Source organism: Schistocerca gregaria, chromosome 3 (assembly GCF_023897955.1).
Source record: "Schistocerca gregaria isolate iqSchGreg1 chromosome 3, iqSchGreg1.2, whole genome shotgun sequence".
In the NCBI taxonomy this organism is placed as follows: domain Eukaryota; kingdom Metazoa; phylum Arthropoda; class Insecta; order Orthoptera; family Acrididae; genus Schistocerca; species Schistocerca gregaria.
Window position 1 is genome coordinate 402,843,241 of NC_064922.1, and position 14,672 is coordinate 402,857,912.

Genomic DNA, 14,672 nt, shown 5'->3' on the forward strand with positions numbered 1-14,672 from the left:
GGTAGTTACTGTCAGGTTCATTCTCATTTCAGACTTGAATACTTATAGATAATTTTATCATTAAAAATGAATTCAATAAACCACTGTTGCCAATGACCTCAGGATTAATTTGCATTGCAAGGGAGTTCAGACCAACAATATTCTGAAAATATATTAACAGCACTACAAGCACCATTAACCACAAACTGTCACATATTTGTTGTAACAGTTTTCAGCTTCAGGGACTTTTTTTAGATCATTCAACTTTTTAGTGCATCTTTGAAAAGAGCAAGTGTAACTACTTCATCTTGTCACATTTCAGTGGGTCCCTACACATTCATTCAAAACTCTGCTAAAGGTTTCATGTGACTAGCACTGTGGATAAGCCAGAACTCCTTGCCTTGTAGGTGCTAGCTTTGCCATATTGTGTGAGAGCATCTGTAGAATTTGGAAAGAACAGGGAGGAGCCCATAACAAGGTCAAGCATTGAGTTGGTCTGTGAGACATGTTCAGATCATCTGGTAGGTAGTGCACTGATTGTGAAAGGCACTAGTCTGGCTTCCTTTCTGGGACAGCATTCAGTTTTAACTTGTCATATACAATTATTGTACCATATTGCATAATAATTAATTCTCAATTCATAGACTTTTGGAAGCAGGACTGACAGGAATATAAAATAGCCAAAGGTATAATTTGGGTGATTTTATGATACATGTTACCTACTTACTGTGTGAAAGTTGAACTTCTCTTTGGCACCGTACATCAAAAGAAAACTTTTCTATGAGGTATGTTTTTGAAGCCTTCATGCTAGGACTTACATTACAAAGACAATGATAATTTTTATCCTCACTCACTTCTTTTTGTGATTATTTACAGAAAACTAAATAAATTTTTGTGATAAGAGAAAACAAGACAGAAACTCGAGCTCAGATTTGAGAACATCAATTCGTAACTTTTTGTGTTATGACTTCAACAATAATACAAAAAATATTAGGATGTGTATCAAGACCAATTAAGTGTGAAACAAGAAGACCAGTGTCTTTAGCTTCCTCTGTTTTGGATAAGGGTTAAGCAATCCAAAAAACAACAGTGCCTTATATGCCATGTAGTTCTAAACAAGAGAAATCTTGTAAAGATTATTAATAATAATGGCTGTATCTGCACTATTTAATTGTTCAAGCTTGACTGACTGAAGCTTCATGTAGGATGCCTATTTATAGATGCATGTGTTACAAAAAACTATAAATTGGTAAAATACTAAATTAATACATTTTGATTATTAATATAAAACAAAGCAAAATTAGGGCACACAACAAAACAACAGTCACAAAAGTAATTATGTTTAAGTAAAAGCTGTATAACTAGCAAATGACAAAATTATCAGCACTATTTTAAGGGAGAGCAGTTTAATGTAAAAGTTCACTAAAACATATCTTGATGTCTACATTTTATAACGGAATAATTAATAAACTAACAGGATATAAATGAAAGTATACACTTTCACAAACAGAAAAATCAGGACCACAAAACTTTTGTACTGAATTTTGGAAATAATTACTTTTTAAGGTTGCACCATTTTAGAACATGAAAGGTTTGAATACCAATAACTATTGAAATATGAAGTTTTTGTAAAACTTAATGTGTTTGTTGAAAGGTAAAAAAATGAGGGTTTTCTGATACCCTTTGTGAATATAAAGGCAAACAACTTGTAGTAGCACTGAAAATTTACTTGCACGTGGTTTACATGTATAATAAATTACAAATATTTATTTGAAGAAAATATATCCAGGTGAACTAATTATACTATTATAATCAGTAATCAGGAAATTATGTAGTGAAGAATAAAGGTTTATGACATATGCCATGGACAAGAATTTAGTCATTTTATGTAACTATATAAATCTCTTTTTTCAGTACACGTATCGTACACAGGACATTGGACAGAAAACCTTTTTATCTATTGTTTTTTCAAACATCAAACACAAATTATGTAAATTTTTATAACAAATTGAATCTATAAGTTAATAACGCTGAAGATTAGATGGGTAGATCACATAACTAATGAGGAAGTATTGAATAGGATTGGGAAGAAGAGAAGTTTGTGACACAACTTGACCAGAAGAAGGGATCGGTTGGTAGGAGATGTTCTGAGGCATCAAGGGATCACCAATTTACCATTGGAGGCCAGCGTGGAGGGTAAAAATCGTAGAGGGAGACCAAGAGATGAATACACTAAGCAGATTCAAAAGGATGTAGGTTGCAGTAGGTACTGGGAGATGAAGAAGCTTGCACAGGATAGAGTAGCATGGAGAGCTGCATCAAACCAGTCTCAGGACTGAGGACCACAACAACAACAACAACAAGTTAATAATTACAATTTTTTAAATACTGTATATTTTTTACTTATTTCTACAATTAAAGATACAAATTACATTTTTTCTTGCATGAGATACTGAGAAATTGAATAGTAGCAGTTTTTCAGAAGGTAGGCTGTCACAGAGTTTTTAAAGCTCTGTAGTTCAGGAAGAGATTTTATATATCTTGGTAATATTTTGTATAATTTTGTTCCTGCATGATATACACCTTTTTATTCTGATCTGTGTGGAAATTCATGAGTACCATTTTTTGGGGATTAACTATTAGCCTTTTTCTGGTAAACCCTTCAGACACTTCTTTTGCAGATGCAGTGAGATTTTCTTTTTTACTTCCTTCAAGTAATAGACAGGTGTCATCTGCAAATGGTACAGGTTCAGAATCCCTAACATGTGATGGGAAATCATTAATGTATACAAAAAAAAAAGAGAAGGGGGCCTAAAATAGAGCTCTGTGGAGCACATGACGTAGTCCACATGTCTCCAAAAGGTGTACCTGGAGGTCATTTTTTTCCATGTACTTAATTTCAGTTACCTGAGAATGATATTCCAAATATGATTTAATCCTCTGATTTGGCACACCTCAGGGCATGGATGTGTGTGACACCCTTAGGTTAGTTGGGTTTAAGTAGTTCTAAGTTCTAGGGGACTGATGACCACAGATGTTAAGTCCCATATTGCTCAGAGCCATTTGAACCATTTTTTTGGCACACCTCATTCACCATACCGTTCAAGCTTCCTCAAGATGACAGAATGATCAATCACATCAAAAGCTTTTTTTAGGTCTGGGAATAAATCTGAGATATTTCTGTGGTTGTCCACTGCATTTAAGACATGGTTTATCAGGTTGAAAGTGGCTGTTTCAGTTGATCGCTGTGGTCTGATGACATGTTGACATCCAGAAATAATATTATTCTTGTCAAAGAATGTAGTTAGTTGTGAAAGGAACACTTTTTCAATAATTCTTGAAAACCCTAACAGTAGAGACACTGGCCTATAGTTACCCATATTGCTGATCACCTTTCTTATATAGGGGTATTACTTTTACCATTTTCAGTTGCAGTGGGATGACATCACATGATAAGGAAAAATTGCATATGTCTAATATAGGAGAGAGTATTTGTCTTGCTGTTATTTTTATAATATAATCTGGAATATCATCAAAACGAGTTGAATAATTGTTCTTCAGTGAGTGAATGGTATTTAGGAACTCTGTTGGGCCTATTGATCTGAGGAACATGGATATATTATTTGTTTCAATAAAAGTAATTTCTTTCCATGTCTTATTAGGTGGATTTCCAAATTTTTCCTTCACTAATTTTCCAGCAACACTTGCATAGTAAGAAATGAAGCTGTTTGCAACTTCCCTAGGATCAGTGACATTCTTACCATCGAACAATATCACAATATATTTGTGAGTTGTCTTCTTTCCCGAAAGATCCTGCACAGCTTTCTACATGGACTTAGTTTTATTGGATGGCTTCATAATATATTTGTCATTTTCCTTAATTTTTGTGTCTTTTATGACACGTTTCAAAACTAGCTTGTATTTTTTGAAATGACTAAGAAATTCTGGACTGCTGTAAGTTTTTGACTGCAGAAAAAGTTCCTGCTTTCTTTCTACACTGGATGAAATGTGATTTACAGGTATACTAGAAATTGCGAAAGGTGGTCAGTATAGCCAGTATCAAAGTTTTCTAATGTACACTTGTCCATGTTTACACATACCTGATGAAGGAGAGTGACACTAGTTTTTGTTACATGTGCTGGGGAGCTAACAGTCAGACCAAGAGTGTAGGCTTTTATAATATTTAAGAACTTTTCCCTGTGAAGGCTATGGTTCAGAAAGTCAGTGTTACCATCTCCACACAGTACCACTGTTTTTCTCAGTTGTCTTGAGTTTGCCTAAAGCAAGGTCCAGTTTTTTTTTTTTTAAGGAAAAAAAACACTTATGTTGCCAACAGGAGATCTATACACATATAAAATAATATTTTTTTCAGACATTAACTCAACAGCTGAGATTTCAAAGTCTCTTTCACACCCTAGATGCCTTATATACATTATGGGAAAGAAACTTCCACATGGGAAAAATATATTAAAAACAAAGATTCCAAGACTTACCAAGCGGGAAAGCGCCGGCAGACAGGCACATGAACAAAACACACAAACACACACACAGAATTGCTAGCTTTCGCAACCGATGGTTGCTTCTTCAGGAAGGAGAGGGAAAGACGAAAGGATGTGGGTTTTAAGGGAGAGGGTAAGGAGTCATTCCAATCCCGGGAGCGGAAAGACTTCCCTTAAGGGAAAAAAAGGACAGGTGTACACTCGCACACACACACACACACACACACACACACACACACACACACACACACACATCCATCCGCACATACACAGACACAAGCAGACATATTTAAAGGCAAAGAGTAAGGGCAGAGATGTCAGTCGAGGCGGAAGTACAGAGGCAAAGAAGTTGTTGAAAGACAGGTGAGGTATGAGCGGCGGCAACTTGAAATTAGCAGAGGTTGAGGCCTGGCGGATATCGAGAAGAGAGGATATACTGAAGGGCGAGTTCCCATCTCCGGAGTTCGGATAGGTTGGTGTTGGTGGGAAGTATCCAGATAACTCGGACGGTGTAACACTGTGCCAAGATGTGCTGGCCGTGCATCAAGGCATGTTTAGCCACAGGGTGATCCTCATTACCAACAAACACTGTCTGCCTGTGTCCATTCATGCGAATGGACAGTTTGTTGCTGGTCATTCCCACATAGAAAGCGTCACAGTGCAGGCAGGTCAGTTGGTAAATCACGTGGGTGCTTTCACATGTGGCTCTCCCTTTGATCGTGTACACCTTCCGGGTTACAGGACTGTAGTAGGTGGTGGTGGGAGGGTGCATAGGACAGGTTTTACACCGGGGGCGGTTGCAAGGGTAGGAGCCAGAGGGTAGGGAAGGTGGTTTGGGGATTTCATAGGGATGAACCAAGAGGTTACGAAGGTTAGGTGGACGGCGGAAAGACACTCTTGGTGGAGTGGGGAGGATTTCATGAAGGATGGATCTCATTTCGGGGCAGGATTTTAGGAAGTCGTATCCCTGCTGGAGAGCCACATTCAAGGTCTGATCCAGTCCCGGGAAGTATTCTGTCACAAGTGGGGCACTTTTGGGGTTCTTCTGTGAGAGGTTCTGGGTTTGAGGGGATGAGGAAGTGGCTCTGGTTATCTGCTTCTGTACCAGGTTGGGAGGGTAGTTGCGGGATGCGAAAGCTGTTTTCAGGTTGTTGGTGTAATGGTCGAGGGATTCAGGACTGGAGCAGATTCGTTTGCCACGAAGGCCTAGGCTGTAGGGAAGGGACCGTTTGATATGGAATGGGTGGCAGCTGTCATAATGGAGGTACTGTTGCTTGTTGGTGGGTTTGATGTGGACGGATGTGTGCAGCTGGCCATTGGACAGATGGAGGTCAACGTCTAGGAAAGTGGCATGGGATTTGGAGTAGGACCAGGTGAATCTTGATGGAACCAAAGGAGTTGAGGTTGGAGAGGAAATTCTGGAGTTGTTCTTCACTGTGAGTCCAGATCATGAAGATGTCATCAATAAATCTGTACCAAACTTTGGGTTGGCAGGCTTGGGTAGCCAAGAAGGCTTCCTCTAAGCGACCCATAAATAGGTTGGCATACGAGGGGGCCATCCTGGTACCCATGGCTGTTCCCTTTAATTGTTGGTATGTCTGGCCTTCAAAAGTGAAGAAGTTGTGGGTCAGGATGAAGCTGGCTAAGGTGACGAGGAAAGAGGTTTTAGGTAGGGTGGCAGGTGATCGGCGTGAAAGGAAGTGCTCCATTGCAGCGAGGCCCTGGATGTGCGGGATATTCGTGTATAGGGAAGTGGCATTAATGGTTACAAGGATGGTTTCCGGGGGTAACAGACTGGGTACGGATTCCAGGCGTTCGAGAAAGTGGTTGGTGTCTTTGATGAAGGATGGGAGACTGCATGTAATGGGTTGAAGGTGTTGATCTACGTAGGCAGAGATACGTTCTGTGGGGGCTTGGTAACCAGCTACAATGGGGCGGCCAGGATGTTTGGGTTTGTGAATTTTAGGAAGTAGGTAGAAGGTAGGAGTGCGAGGTGTCGGTGGGGTGAGGAGTTTGATGGAGTCAGGTGAAAGGTTTTGTAGGGGGCCTAAGGTTCTGAGGATTCCTTGAAGCTCCGCCTGGACATCAGGAATGGGATTACCTCGGCAAACTTTGTATGTAGAGTTGTCTGAAAGCTGACGCAGTCCCTCAGCCATATACTCCCGACGATCAAGTACCACGGTTGTGGAACCCTTGTCAGCCGGAAGAATGATGATGGATCGCTCAGCTTTCAGATCACGGATAGCCTGGGATTCGGCTGTGGTGATGTTGGGAGTAGGATTAAGGTTTTTCAAGAAAGATTGAGAGGCAAGGCTGGAAGTGAGAAATTCCTGGAAGGTTTGGAGAGGGTGATTTTGAGGAAGAGGAGGTGGGTCCCGCTGTGATGGAGGACGGAACTGTTTCAGGCAGGGTTCAATTTGGATAGTGTCTTGGGGAGTTGGATCATTAGGAGTGGGATCAGGATTGTTTTTCTTCGTGGCAAAGTGATATTTCCAGCAGAGACTACGAGTGTAGGACAGTAAATCCTTGACAAGGGCAGTTTGGTTGAACCTGGGAGTGGGGCTGAAGGTGAGGCCTTTGGATAGGACAGAGGTTTCGGATTGGGAGAGGGGTTTGGAGGAAAGGTTAACTACTGAATTGGGGTGTTGTGGTACCAGATTGTGTTGACTAGAATACAACTCCCCTCTTTCCGCTCCCGGGATTGGAATGACTCCTTACCCTCTCCCTTAAAACCCACATCCTTTCGTCTTTCCCTCTCCTTCCTGAAGAAGCAACCATCGGTTGCGAAAGCTAGTAATTCTGTGTGTGTGTGTTTGCGTGTTTTGTTCATGTGCCTGTCTGCCGGCGCTTTCCCGCTTGGTAAGTCTTGGAATCTTTGTTTTTAATATATTTTTCCCATGTGGAAGTTTCTTTCTATTTTATTTACATCATCATTAATTTGAACCCAACAATTACGTTTGTTATTGTCTCTGTTGCATTTCGAAATCTTCTCTATCGTCTTACTTTCTCTTTTCGTTGGTGTATGTGCGGATGGATATGTGTGTGTGTGTGTGTGTGTGTGTGTGTGTGTGTGTGTGTGTGTGTGCGAGTGTACACCTGTCCTTTTTTTCCCCTAAGGGAAGTCTTTCCGCTCCCAGGATTGGAATGACTCCTTACCCTCTCCCTTAAAACCCACATCCTTTCGTCTTTCCCTCTCCTTCCTGAAGAAGCAACCATCGGTTGCGAAAGCTAGTAATTCTGTGTGTGTGTTTGTGTGTTTTGTTCATGTGCCTGTCTGCCGGCGCTTTCCCGCTTGGTAAGTCTTGGAATCTTTGTTTTTAATATATTTTTCCCATGTGGAAGTTTCTTTCTATTTGGAAAACAAAGTTGTATTGAGAAACTGGCAATGGCAAACACTGACACTGACTTTTTAGAGTATCAGATAACCTGTATTACAATGCATCTATCTCATTATACACCAGTCGTTTTGCAATAATAGATGAGCATTTCTGCACATTTTCTGATGTTAATGTGTACAATAATGTAACTAATCAGCTTCACATTCCAAAGTCCTCTTTGCGCTCTGCTACATCAGATTTCACACTTTTTTCTCCTTTCTCTTACGCTTTCCTCTAGTGAAATAAAAATGTACTTCTTTCATTCCTGAGTTAACACCTTCGTCTCACTTTGTTTCCAGTGGGTGTATTTGGGAGGGGCTTTCTGGTTCAGGCATTCACTTCACAACTGAAATTATACTGCCCTGGGCAAAAATATTTACCCATAGTATTTGTCTGTGTGTTTTTTTAGTGTGTTTAAAAAGAGCTAAATTGATGACTTGCCTGACATGATGCTGGATGTACCAAATGAAAAGTGACCACTAAATTCTAAAATCGCAATTAAGTATAGATCTTTTTTATTGAAATGAAAGAACCTATTGGTGCTTGTATAAATATGAAAATAACTTTATGTCTCTTGAATGACAAGTTTTACTGAATATCCTACACATTTCATTTATTTTATTCTATTGTAAATGGATCTGTTATGTTTTGACAGGTATATGGGGTTGCTCAAGCCAAAATATCTGTAGGTTACCAGTACTCCAGCTGCCCTGCAGTAATTTGGGAGACACAAACTGCAATGTTGCAGGGTTTTGATGTTGACATATCTGATGTGGGTGGTTGGAGCCTTGACATTCATCACCACTACAATTTTCATGAAGGTTAGTTTCTTAGCAAATTGCTCAGTAGATTTGTTTTATAAGATGGATAAAAATATACGCTTCATTCCAATAACAAATGTTTTTGTCTTTCTTGGAAATATATGATGTTGGGTATAAGAATGAGATTTTCTCATGTAGACTTAAAATTCTTATTGATGTATTTTAACCTATGTAGGTTAAGCTGTGATGGAACAGTTACAGTCAACTTGTGGATAGTCAGTTTGATTTCCAACAGTTACAGACAATTTCCTCACTGCAATATGGTCACAAGAGAAAGTGGAAGTGGCAGGGTATACCTTGCAGTGATAACATTGTGTGCCATTGACATTGGTTAATTTCCCAATATAATGCTAGATTTACACTTCTGAATTCCTTTTCTTTCCATACTCTTTCATCTACTTGTAACTCATACATCATTTTTTTTTTTAAAAACATATCAATCCAATTCAAGCTCCTAAGTCAAAAATCATTTTAACTTTATAGTTATGCAGTTCACAGACTTATGTGATACAGATGACTGTAAGATGTTATTGTGTAGTATAATTTTGTAATTTTATTATTAGATGTATGGAAGATAATGTACTCTCAGCATGAGCAGTATAAAATGGGAGAAATTTCTTGATAAATGTTTTTTTGAAATCATTGAGGTTTTTGTGGTAGGTTCGTCATTTGTTGCCTTCTCATATTGTTTTTATGATCTTTGGCCAATGGATGTTTGTTTTTCTGGCGTTTTGCTAGCATTAGTGACTGGAATTGTTGAAAGTTCACTCTCTACTACAGTTGGTGGACTCCAGTGACAGAGCTCTGAAAAATAATAAGACAACCATTGACTTACTATCTGAAGAAGAATGTCAGTGGAAATCACAGCAATCTGTTGTTAACTAGATTGATGCTTCAGTAAATGAGGTTCCAAAATATCTGTTTCCCTTAAAAGGCAGTGACGTAGCAAAAATTCTTTTTACATTTCACTATTTTCAGCTTTTTGTTTTAACGGTAATTATGTTATACAAAGGAGAACAAGGCATGGAACCTTTGACGGAAAAATCCTGAACAATATGCTCAATAAAATTACAGTATTTGTGAACAGTATAACATTTAACTTTGGTTAGTGAAAAGATTGGCCAATTTTAGAGTTAATGAAAAACTACTAATATAAATATAACGTTGTTACTGTGTCTTTGTCTTTGAGATAATGTGGCAAGTACCACTAACTGAAGAGAAAAGATGTAGTTTCACATGCATTGTATTTACACTTTATGCAGGTATTCTACAAAAAGGAGATGGGTCGACTTTACATTATAAGCAGTACCCTCGAACTGTGAAAGTGGTTATGGGAACAGGACTGCAGAGACCACTCCAGTGTTCAGATTGCAATGGTGTTGCAAAGGATGCTCGCTTGCTCACCCCAGTAGCTCTTGCAAGTGGCCCTGATGGAAGTTTGTATGTGGGTGATTTCAACCTTGTTCGCCGTGTTACGCCAGAAGGAAACGTATTTACAGTTTTGCAGCTAAGGTATGAGTTTTCCAAAACAATCCTCCTTAAGTATTTTAGTTAGTTATTTTATTGCACTTGTTGACCTTTTCAACAGCACAGTTCCATTGTGATATTTAAGACTGCATAGTTTCCATATAACACACTGCTATTTTACTCTTCATAGAACCCAATGAATGATTTGAGTACAGAAAAACAAAAGTAATGACAATTTCAGTAACCCACCCAGAGTGAGCTGGTGTGGTAGTTAAACACTGGACTTAACATTTGAGAAGACAGCAGTTCCAATCCTGTCCAGCCACGCAACTCTGTAGATTCCCTAAATTGCACAAGGCAAATGCTTAGATAGTTGACTTGAAGAGGGCATCACTAATTTCCTTTCCAAACGTTCCTCAGTCTGAGCTCTTGGTTGCTCTCCAGTGATCTTATCTTTCTTGCAATAACAGGTTACACTTCTCAATCATTCATGTAGCCATAATTACAAGAGCATACTGGAAAGTAATGAGTCTGAATTTTTTATTCTATTCTCAATATTGGTTGAGGTATTACACATAGTGTATATTACTCGATCGGCTTTCCTGCTTCATTGAAATGAGTTGCAACCCTCTGCTGCTAGAGGACTGTGAATTTTAACCTATAACATGGCATTTTGTAGCATAACTATGTCAGTGCTTGAGAAGCTGTGTAACATAATTGAGTTTCTAACTACAGAAAATGTACTTGCAATTGAAATCTGTAGAAGAATGTAAGCTGCGTTGGTGGTGATTGTATCAACATCAATAATGTGTGATGTTGGGTTGTTCATGCTCGTAATGAAGGAAACGATGATGCTGATCTCAACATGTGAGACAGAGCTCAGACTGGATGACTTTGCACCATGTGATATTCATGTGTTTCCAAAACTTACAGAACACTTTTGAGGACTTCACTTGGATAGTGATGCAGTGGTGCAAGCAACATTCTACCGTGACAATATCAACAAACTGATCTCTCAACAGTCTCAGATCTATGGTATTTCTGAACCTGGGAAAAACTTCATAATGATACGACCTCCTCTCCCCTCCCACTCGTCGAGCGTTTGAGATGGGGTGTCAAAAATTTAAAAAAATCAAGTTTTCAAAAATATTTTCGGTTTGTGGCATCTTTTCACACAGTATGCTTTTACTTTATGACATTGTATATCGCTCTGTGGAATTCAAATGTGCATATTTTTAATGGAAGCCATCAAACCTATATTCAGTACAGTGAAAATTAAAATGTCCTGTGGTGTCTATCCTGGTCCCAGTCAGCCGGTTATATATATAAACTCAAAAATTTGCACTCTTTATTGCCTGTTAGCTTATAACTTTCTCTTTTGTGATAAAACTAAATATAGGAAACATAAAACCAACAAAGACGAGATAAGCAAGACAGTACACATTTTGAATATCCTTGGAGCCCAGCATTTTCCCCCCCCTCTAATCTTGCTACAGATTTACATGGTGTGCTTTCCTTTCTGCAAAAGAATCTATGACCTCACGAAAGTTTGTCAGACATTTTGCTACATGAAAAATCAAAATGTCATTGCCTAATACTGCAAAAACTGTTAATACGAATGGCACCCAAGATTGGTTCAATTTCTCTATTTGATTACATCTATTTTGTCACAGTTTGCTAGATAAAATGAACTAAGCCTTTCTAATATTTCAGTAATTGTAACATACGCCACATAAACAAGACTGTTGTGCCACAAATGGTCATTTTCATCTCATGTACATAAGTAACCCAACAGTGTGGTTTCAGTTGCCTGAGACTGCAGATGTGTGTACGAGTTGCGTTTGCGTGATGTGTGTGTGTGTGTGTGTGTGCGTCTATTGTTGACAAAGGCCTTAATGGCTGAAAGCTATAATTGTGTGAATCTTTTTGTTGTGCCTATTGTGACTCAGCATCTGCGCTGTATGGTGAGTGGCAACTTTCCTTCTCTGATATTGTTACATTCCCTACTGGATTTTCCATTGATTGACAACAGAATGTAGTTCATGAAACATCAATATCATGAGATCGAAAAATGGTAGTGACAGTTGTACAATTTTTTTTTTTTATAAATTTGGAATTGTCACATTCTTCCATATAATTTGTATTATACCTCTCTTTCTTTTCCTTCCTCAGTCTAACAAACAATCTTGCCATCACTAATTCTGTAGCTATTCCTGCCATTGTCAAAGCTTATTCTCCAGTTAACTTCACTAACCCTACCAGATTTACTGGTTCAGTTATCCTGCATCTATTCTTTTGTTAGGCATTGTTACATGTTCATACAAAGGACAACATCCAGCTCTTCTTTCATGTCTTTTAAGGACAACATCCAGCTCTTCTTCCATGTCTTTTCTGTTGCATTTCTGTGATTCAGTGGTTCCACCTGATGAATTCCTCTGTTGTAACATCCCTTACCAGAAGAACTTCTGTAACTCCTTTTATTAGGTGTGAGATTGTGTTACCTACTGTTGTTTTAGGATTCATTGTATGACATAGGGCCAAAACATTCTATATTTAGGACTGTGCCATTTGCCCACGATGTTGGGCCCTGTTTTTTAATTGTTCTTCTGATAAGTGGGCTTGTTGCTGATTGTCACTAAATGTGTACTTCAGTTTGGCCTGGAATTTGCCCGAGCTACTGAGCCTCTCGAGATGCTGGTTGATGTGCTGTCCTAGTAAAAGTACAAATTTGTGAAACACACCACGTCATCCCACATATTGTATTTGATGACTTGGTGAAATCTCTCCAGCCATGTTGTTGGGTCATGACCTGTGCCTTCAGAAAACAATGATGGATACCTCTTGTGTAACTGACTTATTGTTGTTTTAGAATTCATTTTGTTCTAGATTTAAGCTTTATAAGAATTGTGTACTGCTTGTATTTGGGTTCTTGTCCAACTAGGCAATGGCTCTTAAATTGCCTGATTGGGGCCATGGCGGTGTAGTTGTTTTGAAGTACCTGGCATCTCCACCAAACTATGTCACATCTAAATTTCAATCAAGCCCAAATCTGAAGCCAGGCTCATCAATGAAGTTCAACACTAAGTCCTGAAATCACGTTTATTAGTGAACCAACATGTAGCCAGAACAGAACTGATCTGAACTTAGAATGCAGCTATTTATACAGGCATAAAATATTCCAGAATATACAAACTTTACAATCATAAGATATTTCAAGAAACTTCCAGAAATGATAAAATCTGAATAACAGATAATTGGTGTTTGCACTGGCAACCGACAGCATACTGGTCAGTGACACTAACCACTACACCACTCTACTTACACTATAGAGCTCGCAGCAATATACGCAAACTTTTCTCCTGAATTAATGAAAACTGTATGGAAATCCCTGCTGTAGTTCTTGAGATTAATCTTCAACATACAGTCAGAAAAACACACAAAGTTAGTAATATGTATAAATTTTAAGTAATTTAATTGATTATTATTGTATGCCATTACTAGGGACTGGAAAGTGTAAAATCTATTTTTGCAAAATTAACATCTAGTTTTTGCATAATTCTTGTCTATTTTTGTCGAAATTTGCATCTATTTTTGTAAATGATTAGACGCACAAATTTAAAAGTTAGTCGTGCTACATGAGTGAAGACAAACAAAGCCTTAGTTCTCTGAAATTGACTGTTAAGTGCTGATTGGAACTTTTTGACTGCAAAAACTAGGACACCATTTTCTTCTGAAATGGCTTTCGTTTTGCTGTATAAAGCTTTCAAAATTCATTGTTCTACTGAAAAGCAGCAGCATTTTCCCACCAGTGAACTGAATGTATCACCGATTTAAGGGGTTTCTAGACAATATTTGCTTTTTCCTGCCCAATTCGGTGATTACAAAATCTGCAGGCTATTAATTTCTACTTTTTGTGGAAATTGATAGCCGTGTGACCCATGTTTGTTTACACTACAGATAGAACTGACAAAACACTAAGCATAGAAGTAGAACTAAACATACGGAACTATATTTTAACATTAGGGAAAGAATTTCAGAGCAGTCAAAAAAGTTATAGATTTTGTTTTGTAGTTGCTATAGCACAGAGTGCAGGCACTTTAGGCTATAGTAGCCGTGTGTGTGTGTGTGTGTGTATGTGTGTGTGTGTGTGTGTGTGTGTGTGTGTGTGTGTGTGTTGTAAGGGCCATTATCAAAATCTGGGACAGACCAAGATTACTTGCCTCACTTATGTTCAAAATAAGAACAGAAAACAACTAGCAATGCTCAACACAAAGCATTTGGGGACAGTTATTGTGCAATTGCTTGTGGAAATTGGCAGAGTATTGTCTACAACATAGTTCAGGTCCTGCCCCAAGTGGTATTCAGTGCAACTGCAGTTCAAAACATGTGCCACATAAATTGTCACCGTAAGAGTGTCCACATTACACTATCTTTTGAGCCTCAGCTAAGAAACAGGCATAGGCATTTCTTTGTTATAAAATGCTAAGTCCCAGAGCTGAGTACTGCATTACATTACACTATGTAATTTA

General features: G+C 38.5%; 1 protein-coding gene across 3 annotated transcripts in view; it reads left to right on the forward strand.

Moving 5' to 3' along the window:
• Positions 1 to 14,672, forward strand: part of LOC126356171 (teneurin-a) — a 2,471,974-nt gene that overhangs the window by 2,384,991 nt on the left and 72,311 nt on the right. For all 3 annotated transcript variants that reach the window (XM_050006926.1, XM_050006927.1, XM_050006928.1), the window contains 2 exons: positions 8,511 to 8,676; positions 9,939 to 10,188. In XM_050006926.1, the coding sequence (XP_049862883.1) occupies positions 8,511 to 8,676; positions 9,939 to 10,188 (416 nt within the window). The remainder of the gene's footprint in view (positions 1 to 8,510; positions 8,677 to 9,938; positions 10,189 to 14,672) is intronic.